Source organism: Drosophila arizonae, chromosome 4 (genome assembly GCF_054131065.1).
Source record: "Drosophila arizonae isolate 15081-1271.41 chromosome 4, UAZ_ARI_1.0, whole genome shotgun sequence".
Taxonomy (NCBI): domain Eukaryota; kingdom Metazoa; phylum Arthropoda; class Insecta; order Diptera; family Drosophilidae; genus Drosophila; species Drosophila arizonae.
Window position 1 is genome coordinate 3,891,698 of NC_142924.1, and position 27,338 is coordinate 3,919,035.

The 27,338-nt window shown below is 39.5% G+C and overlaps 2 protein-coding genes across 8 annotated transcripts in view; one reads left to right on the top strand and one right to left on the bottom strand.

Moving 5' to 3' along the window:
- The window catches only part of axo (axotactin), a 109,116-nt gene that overhangs the window by 12,141 nt on the left and 69,637 nt on the right, over positions 1–27,338 (bottom strand). Inside the window, exons 21-22 of one of the 7 annotated variants that reach the window (XR_016269908.1) lie at positions 17,281–21,553; positions 16,421–16,569 (exon numbers count right to left, since the gene is read on the bottom strand). Coding sequence is in view for 2 of the 7 variants with exons in the window: in XM_089467975.1 (XP_089324101.1) it covers positions 21,673–21,693 (21 nt within the window). In the remaining 5 variants the exon portion in view is untranslated. The other 6 variants (XR_016269904.1, XR_016269905.1, XR_016269906.1 and 3 more) reach the window with 6 other exon arrangements.
- On the top strand, positions 17,864–20,715 carry HDAC1 (histone deacetylase 1). Its single transcript, XM_018007790.2, has 4 exons — positions 17,864–18,003; positions 18,594–18,706; positions 18,765–20,019; positions 20,094–20,715. Exons 1-4 carry the CDS (start codon positions 17,961–17,963, stop codon positions 20,258–20,260), a joined length of 1,578 nt encoding a protein of 525 aa, XP_017863279.1. The 5' UTR covers positions 17,864–17,960; the 3' UTR covers positions 20,261–20,715.

Below are 27,338 nucleotides of genomic sequence, written 5' to 3' on the forward strand. Positions count from 1 at the left end.
GCGTTTATCTCACTCGTTAAATCAACACAAAAGAAGGAAAGCAATGCGTATTATTGGAGACGAACATTCTCCTCAGCTACTCGGCATGTGGTCAACATGTACAACAGCAGAAGAAGCAAACATGCAACTGCAACGGCCACATTTGCATGCAACAAAAAACTGTATATGTGTATGTGTGTATATATATACATATGACATGCTCCACATTCGCGTGACATTTGCTGTTGCTGTTGCTGCTGCTGCAGTTGAGGCAAAAGTGTTACACACACACTCACACACACACAACAAAGGGTGCCCCGAAATGTGGCACGCTTGCATTTGTTCGCAAATTGGAGCAGCAGAATGCATTCAGCCGAATGCCTGTGTCAAATGTCATTAGAGCTTGCAGCTAATTGAATAGGCGCTGTTTGTTTTGCCAATTTGCTGGCGAATTCCCATTGCCAAATATGCAAGATGCAAGAATCTTGAATCTCGAATGGGGTAAGGCTCAAATTGTAAGTAAGTAAAACTTTTAGTGGATGTTTATTTATGGAAGTCTTCTTTATAGCTTTCCCCTCTTTTGGAAATGAGCCTAATAAACCATGAACACGAGCTGAAAAAGACAGGGATGAATCTGAAAGGATTCAGGATTTTAGAAGCCAGCTGCACTATATCGAACAACACTTTCTCAGTTTGCGATTGATTACCCTTCACTCCACTCAAAGCCAATGCACACCCTTTCAATTTGCCAACAATGCACAATAATCAAAGCGAACTGAGAGCTAGCAACTGTCAATCATTTGTCTAAAACATGAATGCATTCAGAATCTGACATAGCAGAATTCTAATGGGCCTGCGCAGCATCCAATCAGAATTCCTAACTCACTAATCGAGCTCAAAGGCGCGACATTAGTGCGAATCGCTAGCGACATTTTCTAAGATTTGCATTCATGAAAAGAACATGCAAATTACACAAAATCAAAAGCCTTCCATTTCGACTCGTTCGCTTCCTTTCTAAAGTTGAGTTAGGGAATTCCGTTGCGACTCATTCGCTCTGATTGCCGGGCCGAACCGGGCCGGGCCGTGGGGAGTTCTGTAAATTCTACTAGACTTTTCGGCTGGCGGTTGAAAGCAACGCAACGCAAAGCCGCATTCCAAGCGGAAATTTCAGCAACATCCGACTTGAGTATTTAATTTCCTTACGGCGCGCAATGCAGCTGGCTGGCATTGAGGGCTCGGCTGATGTCATTTCCATACAAATATATATACATATATGTATGCGTGGGCAGACTACTTCGGGGAGTTAGGTATATACACACACATGCAAGTCACACAGCCGTGCCATACGTGACGTCGCCAAAGTGAAGGTGTAGGTAGGCTGTGGGCGGGGATTGGGTATTGAGGTTGTCTGCAGACAGCGCAGACATTGCAGCAGGAGTTGGTGCCCATAACATAAATAGAAACAGAGCCACATAGCTTGACAACGCGACAAAGTTTTACAATCCACCAAACCACCCGCATGAAGGATACCTGCATGCTAACACACACACACCCGCACACACACACAGGCTCAGGTGTAAAAAGCAAAGCCAACGAGCCAACCCCTGTCGCGTATGCGACAAAAATTATGAATGAAGCCAAAGATAAGCAAAGCAACTGCAGAGCAAAATAAAAAACAATGCAACAAATATTAAAACAACGAATCGCAGTTGCTCTACAATGAAGCTGCGAGAGTAAGCAAAGGTTATATTAAATTGAATAACAGCTTATTCATGGCTAAATTTGAAATCATGTTGTGGTCTGTTATGTTATGGTAAGTTCTGTTATGTTCTATTGTGTTGAGATATATTTTGTTGTTATGCTATGTTATGTTATCTTATGCTATGTTAGTTAAGTTATGTTATTTTAATCTTGTTCCTTCCCATTCCAAAAATATTGTCTATGCCTTTTCCAAGCTCATTCGCATCTTATACTCTTTCTCTACAAGCACCAATTCACATTGGCCAAATTGCAGGTGTGTTGCGTCATTTTCGAGCTTGACTACTACAACAACAGCCACAGCAGTAACAATAACAACAACTACGACAACAACATTCAACACTTATTTGAGTTTGTAAAGATTAAACATTTTTCTTGGCAGTGTAGAATGGGAGCTAGGCATGGACTATGTATGGACTGTGGCAACAACTGCTGCTGCTGCTACTCCTGCTGCTGCTGCTTCTTAAAACAGGATGCAGTCCAGGGGCATAAAACTTTTTAGCACTTTTATTGCTGTTGCCGCGTGTTGCTGTTGTTATTATTATTATTATTGTTGTTGCTGTCGACAACAGGCGACAGCCAACACTCAGACAGCAAATTGTCAGCTTGTTGACGAGCAGCAACAACAGTCACAGCAACTAGAAATGCTATAAATATAAAGGAGTGCTCGATGGAGAAATACCCTAAGTAGAAAAGTGTATGAGAATAGAGAGATATTGTGCTGGAAATACTTTGCTCAGAAACATGTTACAGATATCAAATATGTTAATATATTTTTATTTATTTAAAAATCATATTTAATTCAGATGCATTATTTAAGATATCGATATTTGTTGATTTAAGCTAAACTCTCTAACTTTTATTTCTTAAATAAAATAAATTTATATAAAATATGTACACACATATAAAGCCCTGTTTATCTGTTTTGCTTGAAAATTCAATTGAAATTCATTCCCAATATATTCGCTCTATACTCTGCTCTATCTACATCCGCTGCACACCCTTCCTTCCTTCGGCACCTTCTCAAGGTATAACAAGGCATAGCAGCAGCTGCAACTACAATCAGAAGCTGGCAGACATAAACACGATTTTTAACATGGAACGCAAAAGCAGAAACACATTTTTGTTTCGTGCTGCAACGCTAGGCTAATAAAGCAAACGGACAAGTGGTCGGGCGGGGGGTGGGAGGGTGAAGCAGGGTGGAGACCGCTTGACGGTGGGTAGTCGTAGCTGCTAAGCACTTGAACAACATTAAACTCTACTCGCTTCGTATTTTGTGATTACAAGTTGCGTGCGGCCTCAAGTGGCGCAACTCAAAGTGCGCTTATCAACGCCCGTAGTATCAGTTGCGCAGATGGGCAAAGCAGGCGGAGGCGGAGGGGGTAGCTTGGCGCAAGTTTCAACAAATATTTTATAGAGCATGCATGATGGGGCACTGGGCGAGCGTTGAATGCTGTTCAGTGCGGGCGGGCACTTGACATAGTTTGTGGCACCTCGGACCCCGCTTAACCCCATGCACGCCCATGCCACACCCTCTTCTGCACCTCCTTCCTACTATGCGCTGCCAAAGTTGATTTATGCAACAGCTTGCCAGGCGACACTTGCAAGCGAGGCATAACATTATAAACCTGAAGCTTTTACACCTATTAAAATGTACACAAATGGCGTCGAGTGTGCCAACAAAATCTGTGTGTATGTCTGTGTGTGCGAGTGTGTATGGTGTGTGTGTGCTTTGCCACTCAAAAAACTAGCAGCGCAAAATTGGATTTAATGCTCGCCAGGACGCGGGCCAAGACGAGGGAGGCAGTGGCTGGGCCGGCTTGCAATTTTCATTAAAGCTGCCGCTTGCCACATGCCACATGCCGCATGCCACACGCTACATGCAGCTTGCAACTTGCACTTATGTGCCGTTATTTTATGCATGAAACCAAATAACGGCAGCCAAGCACACAGCCCCAGCCATTTTGGGGCTTCCGCCAGCTCCATCGACAGCTCCACCAACTCCACAGGGAGCCCTCACGAGCCATAACTTCATTAGGGTCGCAACAAATTGAGCCAAAGTTTACACAATACACACGGTATACACGGTGTCCATAGACAACAGCGAGCCGTTTACCCACCCTGCCCCGCCTCTCGCCCCGCCGCCCGCGCTCAGACCACCCGCATGTACAGCTGCTCAAATGTTTGCGTAAAAGAGAAATATTAAAAAATATAATCCTCGGCATTCAATGTGCAGGGACGCGAGCGCTTAACCTTATCAACTTACCCACCGACCACGACCCCGATCCCGACCTCGAATCCGTTCTACCCCAGCCAAGTAATTAGTCATGAAAGCCGAGACATTTAGCTGCATAACTAGAACTGGAGCCGACCGTCGCTGTCGCGCTGAGGGATTTTTTTTTCAATCACTCGCTCGCTCGCTCGCGTGCCCTCGCTTAGGTTCTAATGCCACACGTTGCGCCCAAGGTTCGATGGGCGCAGTAGAGACAGTGCAGGGGCTTGTCGTTTGTGTCACTCGACAGCGATTTGCAACACGTTTGTCACACTCCGACAACAAACAACAAACTTTCGCTAAGACAAACAGCTTGAAACGAAAATTTGTTAAAATTTCATTGCGTGACGAAGACAGAAAACACAATAATTCAATTAAAGGCCTAAAACAATCTGCGCTTGCTTAATCACAAATATCAACAGCGTTTGAATATGCATACACAATAAATTTAAGTCACATAAATACAGAAAGCGATTCATCCCAAAGTTTTACATCCATCCTCAAATTCATTTTGAAACACATCAAAGTTGTGAAGAGAATTTATATGAGAGTTTAAAGTTTAAAATGTTTTTTGGGTTTACTCATTCAGGAAGTGAAATGAGTGTATTCGCTTTGTGCAGTCTCCATATTGCTCTCCGTTTGTCCGTTCATCCCTTTGCCTGTCTGTAAGTCCTTCTGAGACTTCAAATTTTCATTATATATTTGGAATATATTTTTGTCTAATAAAATGTAAAATTTTTTTAAATGGAAAGCATTCAATATTTAAAGTGATAGAAACAAATTTTCCTATTTTTTTTTATGTCAAAAATGGAATATTTAAAATTATTAAAATTTATCTCCTCATATTATCTTCATATTTTTTAGAAATTTCGAAAGAACTTTTCGAAAAAACTCTAAAAATAAATATTTTTTTCTAAGCATTATCAGCTTTAGAACATCTCAAAGTCTGACTGTGTCCACTCTTAACTCGCCAACTTTTATAGTCCACTTGACATAGATTATATCTCTGACGTTCTTACTGTTTTAACAGCTCTAAGCTTATCCATTTCAAAACCAATTTGAGCTAACTGTTAGTCTCAGCTGCAGTTATTTGTAATTCCTGCCAAACAATTTGTCTGTAAGAGCCATAAAATGTTGTTGCGCGCTCGTAAAAACGTATACGAAGCCAACAACTCTAAATCCAAGTTGCACTCGTCGAGAGTTTGGCTATATAACAGCAGCAAAAATAAAAAACTAGGCCTAACACAACTCGGAGTTGTTAACCCGGCTAGGCAAGTGCCGAAAAACTCGTTTTTGGACTCCACTCTCGAAGAACTGGAGCAGCACGAGTCGAGTGCCCCGTCCAGCTGGTCCAGAGCTTCAGGTTTGACTCATTTCTTTTTTTGTTTTTGGCTGCGTTTCGTTATCGAGCACAAAGAAAAGGAAAATACTGGAGGGGCAAAGGCACAAATACAATTTCTCGCGTTTAGCATGAAGAAGCTGTGTGGCAGCCAGTTAATGGCCGCCCAAAAGAGCAACGGACCCATATATGACAAAGCCCACTCGTTCATTCGTTCAACAGCTGCTGGAACTAGTTCAAAAGTGCCTGCGGCGTTGTTCCAAACTGCGAACAAAGTCCAGTTGCCAAATACTCTGTACTTTTCTGCTCTCTGCCAACTGGTTGCACTTTAGGCGTGTTAAGCGTGAGCTGCGCCAATTCATATTAGCATTCCGGTGGAATAATCAAGTACAAATATATATATGCATTTATATTTATATGTATATATATACACATATATATAGACTAGATATAGGAGCAGGCTGTAGGCGTCATTTCCAGGCACAACACACGCATCCGTTTCTCATCAGTCTTATCAGCGAGTTGTCGCACAACAAAGAGACCAAATAACAAGCGTGCCTTTGCATGGATATGAACGACTAGGCGGTACCCTATATTGAACTAAGAGTTCTTGAAAAGTGAAGTTGTCTTTTCTATAGAATTTTTTAATTAAATTAAGGCCCATAGCGCTGTATTGCTCATAGGATTAACATATTTTAAATATTTATTGAAATATTTGTAAACATTTTTTTTTTTAATCAAATAAAAATATAAAATTAGTATATGAATAAATTTTAATGAAAAGCTTGTGAAAAAAAAAAAACAAAAAAAAAAAAAAAAAAAACAGAAATATATTTTAAGGTATTTATTTATGCATATATTTCATTTATATATATTCTTCAGAAATTATTTATAACTACATCATTAGTAGATTGGGCATTTCCTGACATTTCTATATAGTAATTCTTTCATTCACTGCATTCACTTTATTTTATTATACCTTTTGCTCAATGTTTGTCTAGGGCATAAATCCTAATAAAAAATAAAATAAAATAGTCAACGCTGACGGCGACACGGCGCAAATATTGATTTTCTTCCTACCAAGAGCGAACCCAAGTGCGTGGTATGTGTGTGTGTGTGCTAGCGTGTGTAAGTATTTGTTTGTATTTTATGTTATGTATTTATGTATTTATAAGGCAACAACAACTTCACTGCAAATGCGTGGCTAAAACAAAACAAAAAAAAAACGCAAGCAAAACAAACAAACGAATAACACACAAATAAACACACACAGCCACAACAACAACAACAACAACACACACAACTCTCGAGTCTCTTAAAATATTTCAAACACGTTAAAACAATTGCAAGCAAGACAGGCCAACAACAAGCGTTAAAATCTAGCAAATTTTTAACATGCTTCTTTTTATGTATATATTAAAAAAAGAAAGAATGAAAAAAAAGACAAAATCAGCAGAAAACGTGGAAACTCAAGAATAACAAAAACACGCACGAGGCCAAAAGCAGAGCAAATAGCAGCAGCAGCTAGAAGCAGCAGCAACAATATCGCAGGAGGTCGTCAGGTGGGGCAGCAATCACATTTACTGCCCCTATAGACGGACTCGATGACGGACGGAGGGAGTGACTCGAGTGCGAGTGCCGCGAGCTTTTGACACAGTCGGGCGAGCTAGGCGCCCTTTGTGCTCAATGACAGCTAGGCGGCGCCCCGCACAGCCCCACACAGCCCCACATAGCCCCGCTGCCTCGGCTAGCTCAAGTCTTAAGCAATTTGGCTCACGTGACCTGCTTACCGAAGTCAAAGGAAACACTGCTCAGGATGCGCATCACTGCCTCAACGGCAGTTCCTGCCGCAACGCCCCCAACGACCAACTACCCTCTACCCTCTGCCTCCGCAGCCAGCGCCTGTAGCACATTTCGTATTTATAGCGCGCGACCCATCCATGTAAAAGACCCTTTCGCAGATGTATCACACTTTCGGGCATTTCTTTTTTCTCAGCTGTTGAGCAACAGCTCACACACACTCTCACTCTCTATCTCTCTCACTCTAACTATCTCTTTCTATGCCTTGCTTACTCATATGGCTGTGACGCTTGAAGGTTTCGATATACACCCCTTAATAAAATGTTGGTCAGCATGTGTTTATTTAAGATCAAGCTGCTCCGATAATAAATACATAAACAGGGGCGTTGAGAATCAAGAATATATTTCATATATAAAGATATACAAATATATATATATATATATATATGTATATTTAAATACAGTTCGATAAAATATTAATATAATTTCTTATTCCAGGTACAAGAAATATGAAATAAGTCGAGCAAAGCCTGACTCACGAGCATGAGAATCGCAGAGAAGTTCATTGATTTCAATTATTATTATTTACCTTTAAATGATTATTTTTAAATGCACTTCAACATAATCTTTATAAAACCATACCAAACCTTCCATTACTCATGCTAAGCAATTCATGAGAATCGCATAGAAGGGCATTAAACCATATTTTGTAATGATATTCGCCTATATTTAACTACATCCCTTATCAACTCTTTGGCCAATCAATATTTGAATGGAATCAAAGTTAATTAACCTTTTCTCTACTAATTTTATGCCCAATTACAGTTGTCTGCTCTCGTCTGCAGTTATAACCCACACACACACACATTTGATTTATTTAATTATGAAAAGGTTATCGACTCGTTTTTCCTCTGCATTTTATGGGCCACAACTGTTCACAGTTGTTACAATAACAAATCACAGATGAAATAGGTTCAAGTGGTGCGGATAAGCTCAGTGTCTGAAGTGTGGGCTGCATCAACAAGCGCACTATATATATATTTATAGTGCTGTAAATCGATCCTCTATATAGTGCACAACACAAGCCCCTTGAAATGCAAACACAACAAGTGCAACACAACGAGCTAAGCATGCAATTTATCGTGTGTAGTTTTTCAGTTCGGCTCTTTTGTTTTCATTTCACCTTTCAATAGCAAATTGCTAGGAAGGGCATATTATTTATGAGCTATTTCGTACATATATACAACTGAGGTTAGTCTGGGTATTTGCTAGTCGAGCATACCCCTCCCACCCAAAGCACTCGTTGCTTGTTTTCTTTTATTTGTGGGAAAATATTTTAGCATTGGCTACGCACAAATATGCAAATTTGCCATGTTGCAAGATTGAAAATACAACTCGTAATGAACGGAAGTCGAGTTAAGTTTGCTGCAGCAGTGGCAGTGGCTGTGGCAAGTGGCACGCTGCATGTTGCATGTGGCAGCCTCTCAACCAATTTGCGTTTGCTGCTGCGTTTGCCCGTTTGACTAGCAAATATTAAAACTAATTTGTATGCAGACACACGCACATACACACACACGCACACACACACGACTATGTATTATATATATAAGCATATATTTTAGCTTAGAGCCAGGTGGCTGTTTAATTGCTAAGGCGCGTCCCTGAACAGCGCCGTGACACAATTGATATTGATTTCAATCTCAAGCTAAATCTGTGTCAAATTGATTGCAGCTGCAACAACAACAACAACAACAACAATAGCAGCAATGACAATAGCTACGTCACATGGCGCATTAAAAAGTTTTTAAAAATATATATATGTATTTACAAAAAAAAAAAATCGAGGCAAATAATCAGCAAAGTGCATTGCGGGTCGAGCGCCTGGGGAGAGCTGCATGGTGGGTGGCAGCCAGCTTGTTAAAAAAAGGGGGCGCGGGGGCGTGGCCATTGCGACTGGGGAGTGCGCCACTAGACACAATTCGTAGCGCAACTGCATTGCACTCGAGACAAATAGTCGTTGAGCATGGAGAATTGCGAATTGCTGCTGTAACTGAGATTTTGCTCTCGGCGCAATCACAGCGTGACATTACAGGCGAACGGACGGACGGACGGACGGACGAACGAACAGAGAGACAGACAGTCGGACGGACAGTCAATCGAGCAGAGGCTATAACAATAACTTGCCAAGGCGCTGCTACAAATTGCAAGCTGACAAAACAGCTTCCCATTGCTTCACTCGCTCTCTCCGTCGCACACAGGCACGCTCCCATTCGCTTTGCCCCTCTCGCTCTCTCCCCCTCGCACTTCTAGAGGCGGCACAACTTTTTGGTCCACTTCAAGCATCGCATGAAATATGCTTTGAAAATTTTATTGCAAATGTCCCCAAAGCGTTTGCGTATAAATCATGAACAAGCTGAACTTAAAAGAACTTTGCTCCAGAGCTAAGCGAATTAAGTTAAAGCACATGAGACAATGCATTAGAGAAAGATAATAAAATTTACTCTCAATTCAGATATACAATCATATTTCACTTATTTCTCCACTGTTGAAGTGATTTTGAAGAAGTTAATGGAGCACGATTTACATAGAATAATAATGAATCAATTATCTTTAATTATTTTTCTGTTTCAGAATTAAAAAAATTGAGCTTAAATTGAAAAATATGTAATTTTTTTTAAATTTTTTTATTTTTATTATTTTTATTATTTTTACTTTTTTTTTTTTTTTTTTTTTTTTTAATGTTTATAAACTAACCTAAACTATGTAATGATGGCACACTTGAGTAAACGTCAGCTTTATACACATATAAATATTTCTACATTAATATATATTTATGGACCCCATTTCCCAGCTCGCAGTGAAATTACTTTTATTAACTTTTCCATTTTAATACAGTTTTGTAAACTCTTCTTTTCTTTTTGTTTTGCATTCTAATTACTTTTTGTTTTTTGCACTTATCTCGCTCATCAGTTTTCATAGACCTAGTTTATTATTCAAATAATTACTTTTATCGCACTCTTTAGTTTTTCTTAAGACATTTCGTGTCATTTGCTACACTGTGCTACATACAAATTGCAGCAACTATTCAAGTGTGTAAAATTTCGTTTGCTACTTTTCTGACAACTCTTCTTCGGCATAGTTGACAAGTTTTTCGGGCCAAGTTTTTGGCAGCTGAAAAATTGTCAGAAAAAAGAAAGAAGAAGCACTCGACTCTGTTAAATGTTCGCCAAGAGAGAGGCTCGACTGTAGCACATTCCGTTTATCAAAGTTGAAGCTGAACTTTTTAATGTCATTTGAAGGCGGGTTGTTAGGAGAGTTCTCTGTTATGATTTCTCAAGAAGTTTCGTTCTTTTCTTTCTTTCTTTTTTTATCAACATTTCGAGCATATGCCATGCTTTAACATTGTTTTTTTTTTTTTTATACACATATCTATTGCTTTATAGTTGATGCTGCTGTTGTTGTTGTTGCTGTCCAACTTCGGTGCTTCTATTTGGGAGCGTGCTCCACTTTTTCCTTCATTCTGTTTATGTTTATCTGCCTCCTGGCGAAATTCACACCTTGCAACGAGTTCAATGCACCCAAATTCCATTTGAATATTAGCTAGAGATATGTAGCTATATATAGCTGCAGTGAGTGCTAGAGAGAGAAAGGCAGAGCGAGAGAGAGAGAGAGAGCAGGAGAGAGCTCATTTGGCTGGCATTTTTGTATGCATTTTCAATCGATTTGCCATTCGATTGTCGCATGCAATACACTAGCTATCAGCGCAATGCTGCCTCCCCTTGCCACGCCCCTTTCTAGATATATTTATATATGCGCGCAACAGTCGCAATTGGAAGTGGAATCTGAAATCTCTCACTCAATTTATTGTTCGAGGGATAAGCAAAAAAAAAAAAAAAAAAAAAAAAAAAAAAAAAAAAAAAAAAAAACTTCTTTAACTAGATTTAGGTTTCTGAAGTTTTTTTTTCAGATAAATAGTTTGACTGCCAGTTTGTGAGGTCAAAGTTTATTAGTCTTTTTTTCGCGCTTTATGCTTAATGTTTGTTTTAGAGGAATGAAAGTACGCTTCCAGCTTTTCGCATAATAAACTTTTATTGTCCTGATGCTTGTAATTAAAAACTTTGCTTGCCCCAAAGTCCGCGCGTCAACGGCTTTGACTCTGAGCCGGCTGCACACTGAGGCAAAGCCATCAAATTGGGTCATATCACTAACAATTCAAACAAACTTTGCTGCAGGGAGTGCGAGGAGTCGAGAAGTTAATTTATACTGGGAGTAGCATAACTTTCGGACTTAGAGAGGTTTATCTACTTTTCTATTAGAGTTTATAATATCCTTTTTCTGAGCTTGAGTTTGTTATAGGACAAGTGCAGATGCTCTATATTTTGTCTTCGTAATCTTTATCAATAAGCTTATTTATTGGATTTAATTAAATCATTTTTAATTTCTCTTATATTTGTTTATATTTCTGTTTGCTTCAAGTACAGTAAAAAAACTCTACAGAAAACACTCAACTATTTGCTGCATTCATTCGATTCTAATTGCATTGCTTTAAAGGATTCCCGATAGCCAATTAAAAAATTTTCTATTACTGAAAAACTTGCATTGCCCCCCTTTAAAGGTTTCGTCCGACTAATTGCAGAATATTTGCTTAGAATTCCAATTAGAAAATATTTATTTGAAAGCCCTGCTGCAACTAGTGCATGCTCAACGCATCAAGGCAGAAAGAGAGAACGAGAGTGAGAGAGGGAAGATATTAGAGGAATGTGCAAAATATTACTGAATGCAAATGGAGTAAAAGTTTGTATTCATACAGCTGCGGCTTCTAATTGGAGTTGAGCGTTGAAAAGCGACTTTATGAAAATCAATAAAATCGAAAACTAGCCAGAGAGTAGCAGCAACCACCACAAAACAATACACAGACACACACACACACTTATACACTTACACATACACATGAAGTTTTTGCTAGAGGCCGGAAATGTGTGCGCGCCTGTGCCAGGAGTTGAGACCAGACCTGGCCAGGAATGCGGGCGGGGGCGACGCTGGCAGTGGCGGCGGTGGCGGGCAAAAGAATGAATGGGCAAAGCGAGAAAAAAAAAAAAGAAAAACGCTAGCGCAGCTTTCAACCACCGCAGAGCAAAGTAGAAGTTGTTGCAATGAAACAATGTTTATTGTTGCCCAGCCGGATGTGCAGTGAAGTGCCGAAGCACGAAGAGCAGGAGGCGGCAGGAGGGGCAAAGGCAGTGGCAGTGGCAGAGGCAGAGGAGGCGCAGTCCAACAGCCAAAGCAAACAATGCAAAATGTGTTTGCTGCGTCTAAACGTTGGATTTCCACGTGTGAGCGCTTTAGTGAACGTTGTTGAACTGTTCTATTGCCATAAATCTAATTGAAGCGGCTTTTGGGTTAGCCGGTCACACAGCCAGAGCCAGAGCCAGAGCTAAAGCCCCAGTCCACTCAATCCCACCCTGCTGCCTGGCTTGATAAGCACCATTAAAAGCAACTGGAACTTTTCTTAAGCGACATAAATTAAAAGTTTGTCCAGTGTCCAGCTAAGTAAAGCAATTGAACAATGCAGCCAGCAGCAACAGCAACAACAACAACAAGAACTTGCAACAACTAGAATTTGCTGCATTTCCAACTGTCAGGCAAAAAAAAAATTAAAAAATTAAACTTAAATTGACATAAAATATATAAAACTTTGCACTGCTACCTGTGCCAAATGGGCGTGGCAGGTGCTGTCAACTGTAACTCCAACAACAACAACAACTTGGGCAACTTGAAGGAGGTCCATTAAATGGATTGATGCTGCGACGGCATCATCATTTGAATTGTGTCAATTGACAATGGGTGAGGGTTAAAAGAGGCAAGGAAAGTGTATTCAGAGAGCATTAAGAAATGAAATATGAAATAGTACGACAAAAAATAATATAAATGTGTTTGAGTTCTTTTAGTCCCAAAAAAATCAAATATTCAATACAGATATTTACGAAACTAAATAAAAGAAAAAAAAAAAAGTACAACTTTATAGTCTAATATAAAAAAATAATATTAAAAGTAAGCCTTCTCAGGTCAGCTCTTATTTATATTGAAATAAGTTTACATCAATGAATAATATGATCACAAATATAACATAATATAACCTCTTAAGCAACCCCTAAAATCACATAACGAGAGATTAATAACAAATCTGTCTTATTGCTAAGCCTGCCTGAAAACGTCCATTTAAATAAAAAACGAATTATCTTTAAAACGTAAAAAACGCTAGAAATCTGTATTCCATTTTTTAATGTCCCACGCCTTTATCTCTCTTACACTCTCTTTCTTTGTCTCTCCCCATCAATTTCTTACGCATTTAATTCTCGTTCCATCTCTGTCTCTGCCTATCTCTGTCTTTCTCTGTCTACCAACTTTCCACACTTGTCTCGCTGCTTGCCACGCACTTTCAATTTTTCTTATCAATAAAAGACGTTGCCTCTGCCTCTGCCTCTGCCGCTGCTTCTCGTTTTCATTGTGTTGTAAGTGGGCGACGTTGAAAGCTGCTTGAAAGAAAAAAAAAGTCATATAAATGGCTGATGCCAGCCATGAGTGACTAAGAGATGCCGGACAGAAAGAGAATATGTAAAGGTAATTAAGAATTTTAAGAGATTCTCCTAAGAAGTTATTACAATATTCTTACTCGACAATAGAATATCTCATCTCAATCCGTTTTGTAAGCCTAATAAGTAAAATCCAAATCATTTACTTTGTCTGTTACATCTTTGATTATAAAACCTATATACCCCATTCGATCACACTATCTACAGGGCATGTGGCAACACAAAGGCCGCTGTCGCGGCTTCAACAATTGAATTTTCAACTTCTGTTGATACTGCCACTTCAGCTACTTTTTCACTATTAAGCAGCAGCGGAGGCCGTTGTTATTCTCGCGTCCTCCTCCTCCTCCTCTTTTTCCTTTTGCTGTAAATTCTGATTTGCCTTTTGAATTGTCAAATCTTAAGCAAAATAAAACAAGTAAGAACGTTGCAGTCGGGCGTTACCGACCGCGGAATACTCATTCACATCCCATCAACAATTTAGTAGTTAAGTTTCATTCTAATACTGTAGAATATACAGGTTTTTCCGATTTGCCACGCCCCAACTGGGCGTAGACACCTCATTTTTGGTCAGTTTTTAGAAAGAGATAACGTTACCCTAACTGCAAAGTTTGAATGCTTACCCTAAAAAAATGTGAAAATTACAGGGTATTTTTCGATATGCCACGCCCCTAAAGAGGCGTAAAAAATTATTTTTGGGGAATCGATAGAGGAGGCTACCAGTAACTCAACTATCCAAATTTGAAGCTTCTAGCTATTATACTTTAGGAGATATAAACTTTTGCGGTTTGCCACGCCCCCTGTGGGCGGACATATATCCGACAAAACTTTTTGGTCTTGGGTGATCAGTCCGAGTATATGTACAAAATTTGAGGTCTCTGCCATCAATAGTGTCCAAAATATAGGAGAATTTAAAAAATCACTATATCTTCAGGTCCGATTTGCCACGCCCCCAACGGGCGTAGACTTATAATTTATCTTCAGACTTTATAGAATCATACCATTAGCTGACGTGCAAAATTTCAGCATTCTAGGTTTACAACTTTAGGAGATACAGTTTTATCCGATTTGCCACGCCCCCAATGGGCGTAGATATATCCGCCATAGCTCGTGATCTTGGGTGGTCAACGCGGACCTACATACCAAGTTTCAGCTTTCTAGCTCTTCAACAAACATGATTTCTGGTATATCGGAAAATGCATTTTCCGATTTGCCACGCCCCTAGTGGGCGGATCGGGAAAATTTTAACACTTTATAAATCGGAGATATACACGAGTATGTGTTCCAAATTTCAAGTCTCTAGCTTCAATAGCGCCGAAATAGATTGCGTTCATACGGACAGACGGACAGACGGACGGACGGACAGACGGACAGACGGACAGACGGACAGACGGACGGACAGCAAGACGGACATTGCACAAAACCAATATACTGATTCACTTTCGTGAATGAGTATAAATAATCAAAAAGAAAAAAGAAATGAAGAGCAAAGCATCAGCTCAGATCTTCAACAAGTTAGTGCCGTTAGACGAGAGCTAGGCAGATTTACCGTTTGTCATTTCGCAATGATTTGTGAGTTAAACAGAAAAAAAGTCCAAAAGGCATAATTGCCAAGTGCAGCACTCAAAATGAACTCTTTGAACTGCTCCCAAAAGGGTAGACAGAGACAGCCTCCAAGCCCTTCCTCCCTCCCTCTCTCACCCACTGCCATTGAGATATGAAAAAAGTGCCGACCGATAAAAAGAATGCATTGGAAAGAGAAGTGGCAAAAGGTAAATAGCCAGCCATCAAAAAGCGCCATCAGCAACAACAACAACAGCAGACTGGAAGTTGTCATCGCATAGTAGAATGTGTTAATGAAAATTCGTATGCCTGGAAGCAAAGAATGGGGAGGTGGAGAAACATGCAGATAAGCTATATAAATACTATTTTGAAAAAAAAAAAAAAAAAAATTTTTTTTTTTGTATTGTGGCTTGAACTTCAAACAGCGATGATGCTGGGATAATAAACAGGCCAGAGCAAAAGGTAAATAAATAAATGCGGCAAAGCCCCAACAAAAATAGAAGCAGCAACGGGAGTAAGAGAGAGTGAGCCAGATAGAGCATGAGCAGCAGCTGCTTGTTTTGCTCTCGCACCCACTCTCTCTCTCTCTCTCTCTCTCGCGCTGTCTTGTGGCATTCCAGGCGCAGACGTCGACAGCTGGTTGCCGAACTGGTTTCGTTTAGTCCTCCAGCTAAATTACAGACAATTACAAACAACAACAACAACATTGCTCTTTGACTCTTTAAACGCAGCAGCAGCTGAGCACTAAAATCGGATTTGCTTTTATCAGCAGCAACCACAGCCGCAGCAGCAGCGTAAATAGAAATTGTTGTGGGAGAGCAAGAGCGCGCTCTCTCTCTCCTCCATTCTGTGCTTCTTCTCGTCACTTACATTCAATTTGTTGTTGTTGATGCTTTTTGTAGTTTATTTTTTATTGTTTAGTTATTTGGCTGATGCGTTCATTGGCTTTTGTAACGGCACTTTGTTATGTCGAGATGCATTTCTGTGCCACTTTTCGAGCGATGCGTTGGCCACTCTCACACACATACGCACACATTATAACATACAGGAGCAAACAAGTTTCCAGGGCAAATGATCTAAAAATATCCGAAAAATCTAATAGAGCGTGCCAGCACTTACCTTTAATTTTAATTAGTTGGAATATTCGGCGTCGTTTTAATTTATGATTGAAAGTCAGCGGCTTAGCCGCGTTTTTACAGTTACGGCTATAAAACACAGTTGCTGCCAGCGTCGCGCTCGTTCTGTTGTCGTATTTCACGGTCGTTAGACTAGAAGCGAAAATGAATAATAAAAACAATGTGAAACTATTTCCCGAAAATGCGCTAATTGGATGACGAACAGGAGGGGCAATAACAGGAAAATATCCTGCGAGCCCGCATTGAAAAAGTAAAATGCAATAGTAATAAAAAGATGGGCAACAGAGGAAGAAAATAAGTAACAGAAACTTTCAATGCGAGGCGTTGGTCGCGGGTAGCGGCAATAGCGGCAGAGACGTCTGTCGGTAAAATTCCCAAATGAAGAGAGAAAAAGAGAGAGGCGGAGATGCAAAGAAGAAGCACTGAAGTTAACGGCGGCTTTTGCACTGCGCAGGATATTTGCGGCGTTTGTATTTTATTTTGATTTATTTTAATTAAATTTCATCATTCGTTTATTTTTCACTGTTTGCTTCATATTTATTTTTTATTTTTGCTTCTTTTTTGTTACTCCGCTTTGACACTTTATTTCAGTTTTCCCCACTTCTTTTGCTCTGGCATGTTCAATGTGTGTATGTTTGTGTGTTTGCGTGTGTTAGTGTGAGTGTTGCTCTGTTTGTGTTTCCACTGCAACTCCGTTGCTGCCGTTTTACTTGCTGTTTGCTTTGCTTGGAAACTGAAACTTCTTTCTCTTTTGCACACATACGCTCACACGACCCCACACACACACGCACATTCACACGCATACAAACTGAACGGCACAAACAACTCACTTTATAAACTTACACGTTTCTTCTTTGAATTAAACTGCAATTTTCACTTCACAGATTTCAAAATTTACACTATATTCCTGCACTTAAGTTTCTGTTTTAATTCTTATTTTTCACCGACAAGAAACGTAGAAAACACCGACCGACATAGCCTCGCACTGAAAACGCGTCCAACTCGCTCAACGGTTTTTTTCGACTAAAAGAAGTCATCTCTCCCGCTCGCACAACAACAAAAACTACAGCATTGCAGTGTGACCAGTTGGTAGAAAATATAAGACCTGAAGACATTCTTATTTTTATATCTGCAAACTCTACGGTCAGAACTTATTATTTTACCAATAAATATTTAACAAAATCATAAATGACTCTATTTTCAATACTTTAAGCGAATACCTTAACTTAGTATGTACTGGAAAAAATACTACATATATGTGACGTTTTTTTGCACATTTCCTCCATCCGGCATTCATTTTTATACAGTGGCAACGCCATTCCATATAGTTGCCACACAACTTCATTGTATCACGTCGTTTTTCTTGTGGTGCGCGACCGCCAGAGTTTTTGATCTCTTTAATTAAAAGAAAACCGTTGGTGTGTTTTTCTAAAAGTTAAATAAGACGTCATTTATATCGCTGCGTTAACTGAAATCATATACAAGCAGACGTTGCGTTTTACGTCAGGCCGGCAGCAGTGACTATGCAGTCCCATAGTAAAAAACGAGTTTGCTATTATTACGACAGTAAGTTGACATTAAAACTACTTAAAGTACACTTAATTTATGTAATTGAGTGATAGGCAACGCATGCTTAGCCTATTACATTGTTTTAAGAAGTCTGCGGCTAGTAGTCGGAAAATTTGGGTGGCAGATATGTGAATTTCAATTTTTACAGCGACTGTACAAGCATTTTGGCACTCAGCGCACTTTTTCACTAACGACCGTAATGACTGCGGCTCTGTTGGTGGTGTATGTGCATGTGTGTGTATACATGTAGACCTTTGTTTTCGGTATAGCGAAAGTGTTGCTACGTTTGTATACGACAAAGTGCACTGAATGGACGCCTCGCCGACAGTGGCCGTAAAATTTTCGTTTTACATAGCGTGGCGCATATCTGTGTTGAAAATGGGAAAAAGGGTATAATGATTATATTAAAGGAAGTATGCGTAGCAAACCCCATATACTAAAAATTAATTTATAATTTATTTGAGGGTACTTAATAGTCCATAGAAATTCTGTCTCTGTTATAGTTTAAGAGCCAATGATCTAATTTTACATATTCTAGGGTATATTTCATTTCATTTCTATTAACACACTACTCTTGCACTCCACAGGTGACATTGGCAACTACTACTATGGCCAAGGCCATCCCATGAAGCCCCATCGCATACGCATGACCCACAATCTGTTGCTCAACTATGGACTCTATCGCAAAATGGAGATTTATGTGAGAACCCGACTAGGAGTTACCTTATGAAATGATCTAATCAAGTGTGTCATTACAGAGACCCCACAAGGCCACAGCGGATGAGATGACCAAATTCCATTCAGATGAATATGTGAGATTTTTACGTTCCATACGCCCGGACAATATGACGGAGTACAACAAACAGATGCAGCGCTTCAATGTGGGCGAAGATTGTCCCGTTTTCGATGGACTCTACGAGTTCTGTCAACTGTCTGCCGGTGGGTCAGTGGCTGCAGCTGTCAAGCTGAACAAACAGGCCTCGGAGATCTGCATCAACTGGGGAGGCGGTCTGCATCATGCCAAGAAATCTGAAGCTTCCGGCTTTTGCTATGTCAACGATATTGTCCTTGGCATCTTGGAGCTCTTGAAGTATCATCAGCGAGTGCTCTACATCGACATCGATGTGCATCACGGCGATGGCGTGGAGGAGGCATTCTATACCACAGATCGGGTGATGACGGTCAGTTTCCATAAGTACGGAGAATACTTTCCGGGCACGGGCGATCTGAGGGACATTGGCGCTGGCAAGGGCAAATACTATGCTGTGAATATTCCGCTGCGCGATGGCATGGACGACGATGCCTACGAGAGCATCTTTGTGCCCATCATCTCCAAGGTCATGGAGACCTTCCAGCCGGCGGCTGTGGTGCTGCAATGCGGTGCTGACTCGCTGACGGGCGATCGCCTGGGTTGCTTCAATCTGACCGTCAAGGGACACGGCAAATGCGTCGAGTTTGTTAAGAAATACAACCTGCCCTTCCTGATGGTCGGCGGCGGCGGCTACACCATCCGTAATGTCTCCCGCTGCTGGACCTACGAGACGTCGGTGGCTCTGAACGTTGAAATTGCTAACGAACTGCCCTACAACGATTATTTTGAGTATTTCGGTCCGGATTTCAAGCTCCACATCAGCCCGAGCAACATGACGAATCAAAATACAGCTGAATATCTGGAGAAGATCAAGAACAAATTGTTCGACAATTTGAGGTTGTTGCCGCATGCGCCGGGTGTTCAGATCCAGGCCATTCCCGAGGATGCGATAAACGATGAGTCCGAGGACGAGGATAAGGTGGACAAGGACGAACGCCTGCCCCAGAGCGACAAGGACAAACGCATTGTGCCGGAGAACGAGTACTCGGATTCGGAGGACGAGGGCGAAGGCGGCCGCCGAGACAATCGCAACTACAAGGGTCAACGCAAACGTCCAAGGCTCGACAAGGAGCCCATCATCAGCAATGCGAGCAGCAAAGCCAGCGCCGAGAGCAGCGAGGCTAAGGATGAAAAGGAGAAGGGTATATAGAGAGTCTACTATAGCCAATTTTCGGTGCATTTTAACTAACTTCTCTCTCTCTCTCTCTCTCTCCAGCTGAAGCTGAAGGCGAGGAGTCCGCCACGGCCAACAATACGAATAGCAGCAGCAGCAACAGCGGCGGCAGCAATAGCAACAAAGATGACGCTGCCACGCCCACAGCCGGCGGTGGTGGCAGTGGTGCCGCCGCTGCATCGAAGGGCGCCAAGGAGAACAATATATGACGTGGCGGCCGCAATTGGTTATAGAAGCCAATTAAGCGACCGCCCAAATACAAGCCGCCGGATTTTACCTAGCATACGGATCCATAAGCAAATCAACAAATTTTTGGATTCCGGAGCTTAGTCAATAATTGAAAATTGAAAAGAAACGAAAAAAAAAACAACAACTCAGCTTAAATTAAAATACAATTTATTGTAAGGCCCCATTTTCATTCAGTGTAAAGCGAATACGTATTTTAAGCTAACAGATACCATTTAAACCGAGAAGAGATACATTTAAAGCGCAGATACATTTAACGAAAAAACCAAACAAACAATCAATTAAGATACAGTTATTATTAAAACGAACCCCTAAAGTTACTTACCCCCATAAGCATGATCCACACGTATTTTTTAAACGATCGCTACAAAACTTTTAACAACAAAATAAAAACTCTTTTTAACTGTGAAACTTTTAATTAATATGTATCAATGGAATTGGTATGTAGAAAATCTAGATAAATTTTATATCAATATGAGGTATTCTAGAATTTGTATATATGGAAAATAGCATAATGTTTTAGATTAGAATTTCTTTGTTATATCTAATAAAGGAGAAGACCTTTACGTAGGATCAGAAGTACGCACCTGAATGTATGAGAATCGCATAGAAGGACAACTTTTGTATGCACAAATTTTTACTTTGAGAACAACATATAAATCGCCGAGAACAGCAGTAGGTAATTCCATATATACATATAAAATATATATATACTTTTTGTAATCAACGATATTTTATACAAATTTTCATACTTACTTTACGATAGGTTACACATTTTCCAATTAGATATATTTGATTCTTAATTTAGACTTCTTTAATACTTTTATTTATTATTCAAAAAGGAACTTGTGACAATTTGTTACACATTAACTAACTAAAATTTCAAACTAACTAAAGTTGAGGATTCGCTTTCCAATCAAACGGATTGCAGCTGCCTTTTTCCAATCAGACGGCATGACTGACTGACGGGCGGCGCGCTTGATGAGACTTTTTGGCGACTAATCCAGCGATAATACGGACTCGATGCTGTTCCGATTGCTGCGTGGCTGCAGGCGTGGCCCGCCCAGATAGCTAATTGGATTCGCGAACTGGCGCTGCAGCAGCGCGGCCTCTAAATACATGGGCGGCAGCGTTGTTCGGGGGGCGCGTCGGGCAACCGTTGCCGGAGTTGTCCAATTGGAATTTTCGGCGCTGACGTCAAAGGCGAGCTTCGTGTCATCGTGTGCTTTGTGACGGGATTTGCGTCGTTGCGGTGGCTGCTATGGATTGTCGTGGGCGTGGCAGTGGACGTGGGGCGGTGGATTCAGGAATTGAGGTTATGTTGTTTAGGTTGGGCGTTTTCGGTTTTTGGGATGCGGGTTTTAGATCAAATAATTTAGGGTTTAATTCGATTAGGCTGTATTTGCAAGTGTTGTGAAATGGACGAGGTGTGAATAAACGTGATCAGAGAGATATATATGTAGATATATGTATATATTTCAAATAAAGTTTTGTAAAAAACGAAAAAAAAAAAAAAAGAACACATAACGCATGTCTTTTTGGTTGGGGCGATGGGCATGACAGTAATAAATGCTTTCGATGATATGCATAAAATATACTTGTCTTAACCAATTTCAGCAGTTTTTGGGTACTCATTACGTATAACATTGAAGCGGCAGAGGAAGAGCAGCTAAAGAAAATGAAATGCAATTATGTTACACCGCTAACCAGTTAGCAAAAAACTGCGCTAGAGCAAGGGAGAGAGCAAGAATACACTGCATAAAATGTTACGTTATGCCACTGTTAACCAAGGTGGGTCGATCGTAACAGCACAGTAAGCGCAGCTTAACAGCGCCTAATTGTATGTTAAAGCGAAAACCGAGTTTTTTTTTCACATGATTGATGCTGTAATTGGATCGGAATGCTAAACCACCTTTTCGTTTGAGGGCTTACGCGTAGCGTTTGATTGGAAAGTTTTCTGCGTGTGCGCATTAATTAAATAGTTAAACGCGTGTGTATAAACAGAGATTTTGTATGTTAAATATGCACTGCAGTGCTTGAAATGTGTGCTAGTGATAGGGCAAAAATATATTTTTCGTTACATTTAATGTTTTACATTATTGGAAGTCTTAAACGCGTTATTGCGTATTAAAGTGTGTGCAGTTTCTTTTTTTATACATTTTTTGGGTATGTAATATATCTCCTATTTGTAATTCCAAGTGAAGTGTGTGTATATGTGTGGTCCAAAAAATCCACTTTGCAACGCATTAAATTTGTGCTTTGTGTTTTGGCAACAATGGTGGCACCCTTGACCCAGCACGAAAGAGTAAGCCACTTCACAGTTCGCCACACTTGCTTCCAGTACCTCATCTGTCTCTCCCTCTCTCTCTCATTCTTTTTCCTAAAAATCAACTACACAGAGTGCAACAACAGCAGCAACCGCAATTTGCAATCGTGCTCACATGCGTGCACATGTGTGAGTGTATATGGGTAGTCATCAGCGCACGAAACACACAAATGGAAGGCAAACGGGTAAGTGAAGTCGCAGTTTACGTTCTCTTCTTTATTACACTTTTACATATGTATGCATACGCATAATATATATGCATGCATACAGGCATAATTGCTCTCTTAAACTGACCTTCGCTAGACGCTCACGCTAGCGTTTATTCAAACTGTAATCACAATTCTTTTTATGCGCCGCTTAGCAATGCGACACTTAAACGGAGTTTTATATATTTGGTGTTGCACAGTGGTTTATGGGGATAAAAAAAGTAATGAATGCATAAAAAGTAATTAAGTGGAAATGTTATTTAAATGGAAAAAATTCTGTCAGAATTTTTGCGTTCTCTTTTCCTTTCTTGTAATTAAATAAAGAGTTCACATTTATATTTGATGCCTGTTTTATAGAAAAGTTTATGCGTTCGCAAGGTTTTACGAAAAATTGTTATTTCTCGCGTCGCTTTTTCATAGTTTTCCATTTGCAGCAACTCATTTCAGTTGCACTTTTGCTCGCTTTTATTGTTCTCGGTTGAAGGTAACGTCAACAACAACAATAACAACGACAGAAAGAAGAAGAGCGATAATAACGTAGCCAGCAACAAAAGGCAAGCAAACTTGCACTTTCACACACAAACACACACCAATACACGCACACAATGGTACACCACTTCAGTGTCAGTACGCGGGTGTTGTGTGTGCGTGTGTGTGTTTGTGTTTGTGTTGTTGCATTTGGCAGTCATATTAACATTGAGCGCATAGCTCTGCAATTTTTCATAGCATACAGCGCGGGGATAGCGATGTAACGGTATTTATAGAGAAGTATATGAATGGAACTGTTGCTCTCATACACTCAGCGAAAAAATGTAATATACTTAAGATTTATAATATTAATCATTTAAATATATATAATTTACGAATTAAAGTGCTAAAACTTCTTTAAAATCTTTTCGGGGAGTTTTCAAAGAATTTTAGGAGATTTTATACTTTGCCAAATTTGTAAATATTTTGATTTTTGTAAGGTAAAAAATTTTTGCTAAAGAAATTTTCAAAGAAATTTAAATATTTTCAAAATATAAGAAGTTTTCAATTTGAATTTACTGCATTTATTAAGTACTTATATTGATTACTTTATTTCAAAGTGTAAACATTTCAAGGACTTTGTGCCCGTCATCATTTGCTGCTGTTGCCGCGCTGGGCAATTTATTGTCCACCTGACAACAAAATACACACAAACACAAACACACACACAGACAGAGTGTCGGGCCACTTGAATGTATTTATTACACATGTTTTACATTGTACGCACAAGTTTGTTGCCCGATGTTTGGGGTCGTTCTGGTCAACGAGAAGCAAATGCTTTGTTAACCATTATGGGCAATGTTTTAATACGACAACAACAACAACAAGCATAACTTTTCACATTTAATGAGCGAGCACACACAAAGAGGGGGAGAGAGAGGGCGACAGTTCTACAATTGAAAGAAAAAGTTTGAGTTTTTTTTTCCTTTGTATTTCAACTTTTTTAACGCGGAAATTAATAACAAATTGCTTGAAGGCAGCGCGACGCTAGCTGCTAGCTGTAGTAAAAAAGAAAAATAATAAAAAAAATGTGGGAGAAGAAGAAGCAGCAGCAGCAGCAAACTTTTGCTTATCCACAATAAACACTTCATTGCGCACTTGAGTTAATTTGTCAAGAACTCGACGCATATGTTCGAAATTATTGAAAAAGTTTCAAGTGTGAGCGAAAGAAAGGAGAGAAACACAGAAAGAGGGAGAGAGAGAGAGTGAGCGAGCAAGAGCGAGTTGAAAATTTTATGGTGTCCTTTATAGCTTTTCATTAGGTCCAGCGCCAGGCAATTGCAATTGTTGTAAAGCATGAATAATGCATGCTCCGAAAACTTTTATTAAAATGCATAAAACCACAGCCAAAAAAAGGGAAAGAAAATTAAAAAAAAAAAAAAAAAACAAAAATGGAGTGAGAAAAAATGCAAAGAGAAAACTTGAGATTTTCATAGCTGACCAAAATGCAGGCCAGCGTCAATTGGCTGTGGCACAGATTTTATAGTGTTTCCATCGAAAAACGTTCAATATGAAGTAAGAGATATTTGGTTGAGGCAGTGATTGATTGAAGCCGTGATTGATGGAAGAAATTTGTTAAGTAAGTCAAAGAGAAATATTTCTGATTTTAAATTTAATTTGCTTTCAATGAATTCTTGAATATTTTTTGAGTCTTAGAAGTCGTTTAAAGCATCGGAACTGAATGATGATTGATGATGACAAATTTTCGTGGCGTACATTAAATAACGTTGTTTCTAGAAAATGTTGAATGTATTTTCTTATCAAAAATTAAGTTTATCAATTCGTTTTCGATTTATATGAGGGTTTCCCCATGTCCTTCGCATAGAAATCTTGTTGACCCAAAAAAATTTTTATCTTAAAAATCCTAAACACTTTCCAACTTACATATGTAACTTCTTGTCAAAAAACTTTTTCAGAAAAAAAAAAAAAAACAAACTATAATCCGGTCGATTCTGAACATTTGCTGCTTCAGAGATTTATTGTGTCATCGAAGTTAAATGCTTACAAACTCGATTGTATTGCACGAGCAGTGGAAACAAGTTTGTTTTTCTGTATTTGCTTTGCTTGCAAACTCAATTGGGGCCTTGAGCTTTGTTCCAGCTGTTTTTCCTTTTCTGTTCAATAAACTGTAATTCGTGTTTGAATGTGTGTGTGTGTGTGTGTGAACTGGCATTTGTCGCACGTATACACACGCGTATGTGCGCACATTCACACACACTTACACACACAGTCAATTGCACACATACACTCACATATTGCACTTGGCATACATGGCGTATGAGTGACATTTAATTAAAATTTATGCAGTCTAAAAGGCAAAAATAACACACACACACACACAGTCGAAAAAATAGTAGAAGACCTTCTTGTGCTGCTGCTTCTAGTAGCAGCAGTTGTTGTAGCTCATATTGTTGTTGTAATTGTTGTTGTTGTTGCTGTTGTCAGCCTGACGCTGAGGCTGTTCAAATTTATGCAATGCGCGTCATTTTGTTTGAGTTTTATTAAACGCTGGCAGTTGTAACTCGCCTCGTAATCATGTGTAAATTTGTTTTTACACCGAGAGAATGGAAGGGTAGGAGGGGGGTCGGATGGAAGGGGTATCGGGTATGAGAACGGTAACAGCATAGAGCACAGGTCGAGCGTTGTCTGCTCTACTTCTGCTGCTGCTGCTGCTGCTGCTCCTGCTATCTGCTGCTCTGCTCTCTGTTCCTTTTTGTGTGTGGCTGAGCATTGTGGCCATACGTTGTCAGAGCTGTGTGCAGAAATTTTCTAATATTTAAATGGGAAATTGTATGCTTAGGGCATAATTGCACTTTGCACTCAGCATTGTCTTCGTGTACGTGTGAATGTGTGAGTGCGTATGTGTGTGTGCGTGTGTTAGTCAAGTGGATAACTAATGTGCAGCTGCATAATTAGAGTTGGGCTGCCCAAACTTATTGCTGTCTCTCGAAATGTTTGAGATCATCTCAACATTACTAGCGAAAAGTGAAAAGCTGATCAAATTATTTGAATTGTAGCATAAAATTAGCTATTTAAGTTGATGTTAACTATTTGTAATCCCATTTAGTTGAGGTGCTTGAAGCTAAAGCAGTTATAAAATACTACTGCAGCATTGGGGAAGATTGTGCTTTATTTTATTAAGTGTACTATTTATATGTGTATATTAATTTAATTATTTTTTTAATTAATTAATTTAATTATATTAATTTAATTTTTTTAGTAATATATTAAATTTTTTTTTTTACTTTTTTTTATTATATACACTGCGCGTCATCAGGTTAGCGCCCCCCTTTACACTCAACCTCAAAGCTAAATAAAATCTAAACTATCAGAGCTCCATCTTTAAAATTTTTTTACATTATACTCCATTTATTTATCTTTAAAATACAAAAAGAATGGCTACTGTAACAATAAGGATTATTTTTAAATAATTTTTTTTGTAAAATGTACAAAAAACATGTAACAAAAATTTGGTCATCAGATTAGCGCCCCCTGCGCTAAATTCAATTTATTTAAGTTAATGACCAAAAATAACACCGTATTTTAAGCTATTATTATTTTTAAGTAATATTAATAGTGCGTAGTGCCGTTTTTTGTTTGAAATTACTTCAAAAATTCGATTAGGAGTGGAATTATAAAGTTGTTCAATATTATTCAAGGATATGGTTGGCCAAGCGTGTTCAGTACCTTCGATTAACTCTGTCTTTGCACTATAATGCTTTCCGGACTCATATACTTCCTGACCAACCATCCCCAGACGTTTCCAATGATATTAAGGTCGAGTGAGTATGGTGGCCACTCCATGAGATCAATTTTTTGGCCCTGAATCCAGGACTTCAGGGATTTGGATTTGGATTTGGATCATTATCATGCTGGGAAATCTAATGCCGGTTTTCAGACAGGTTATAGAAATGCGGAACAGCAGTTTTAAACACGGTGTTATAGTCCTATGCGTTCATGCGCGATGTCCAAAATTGAAGC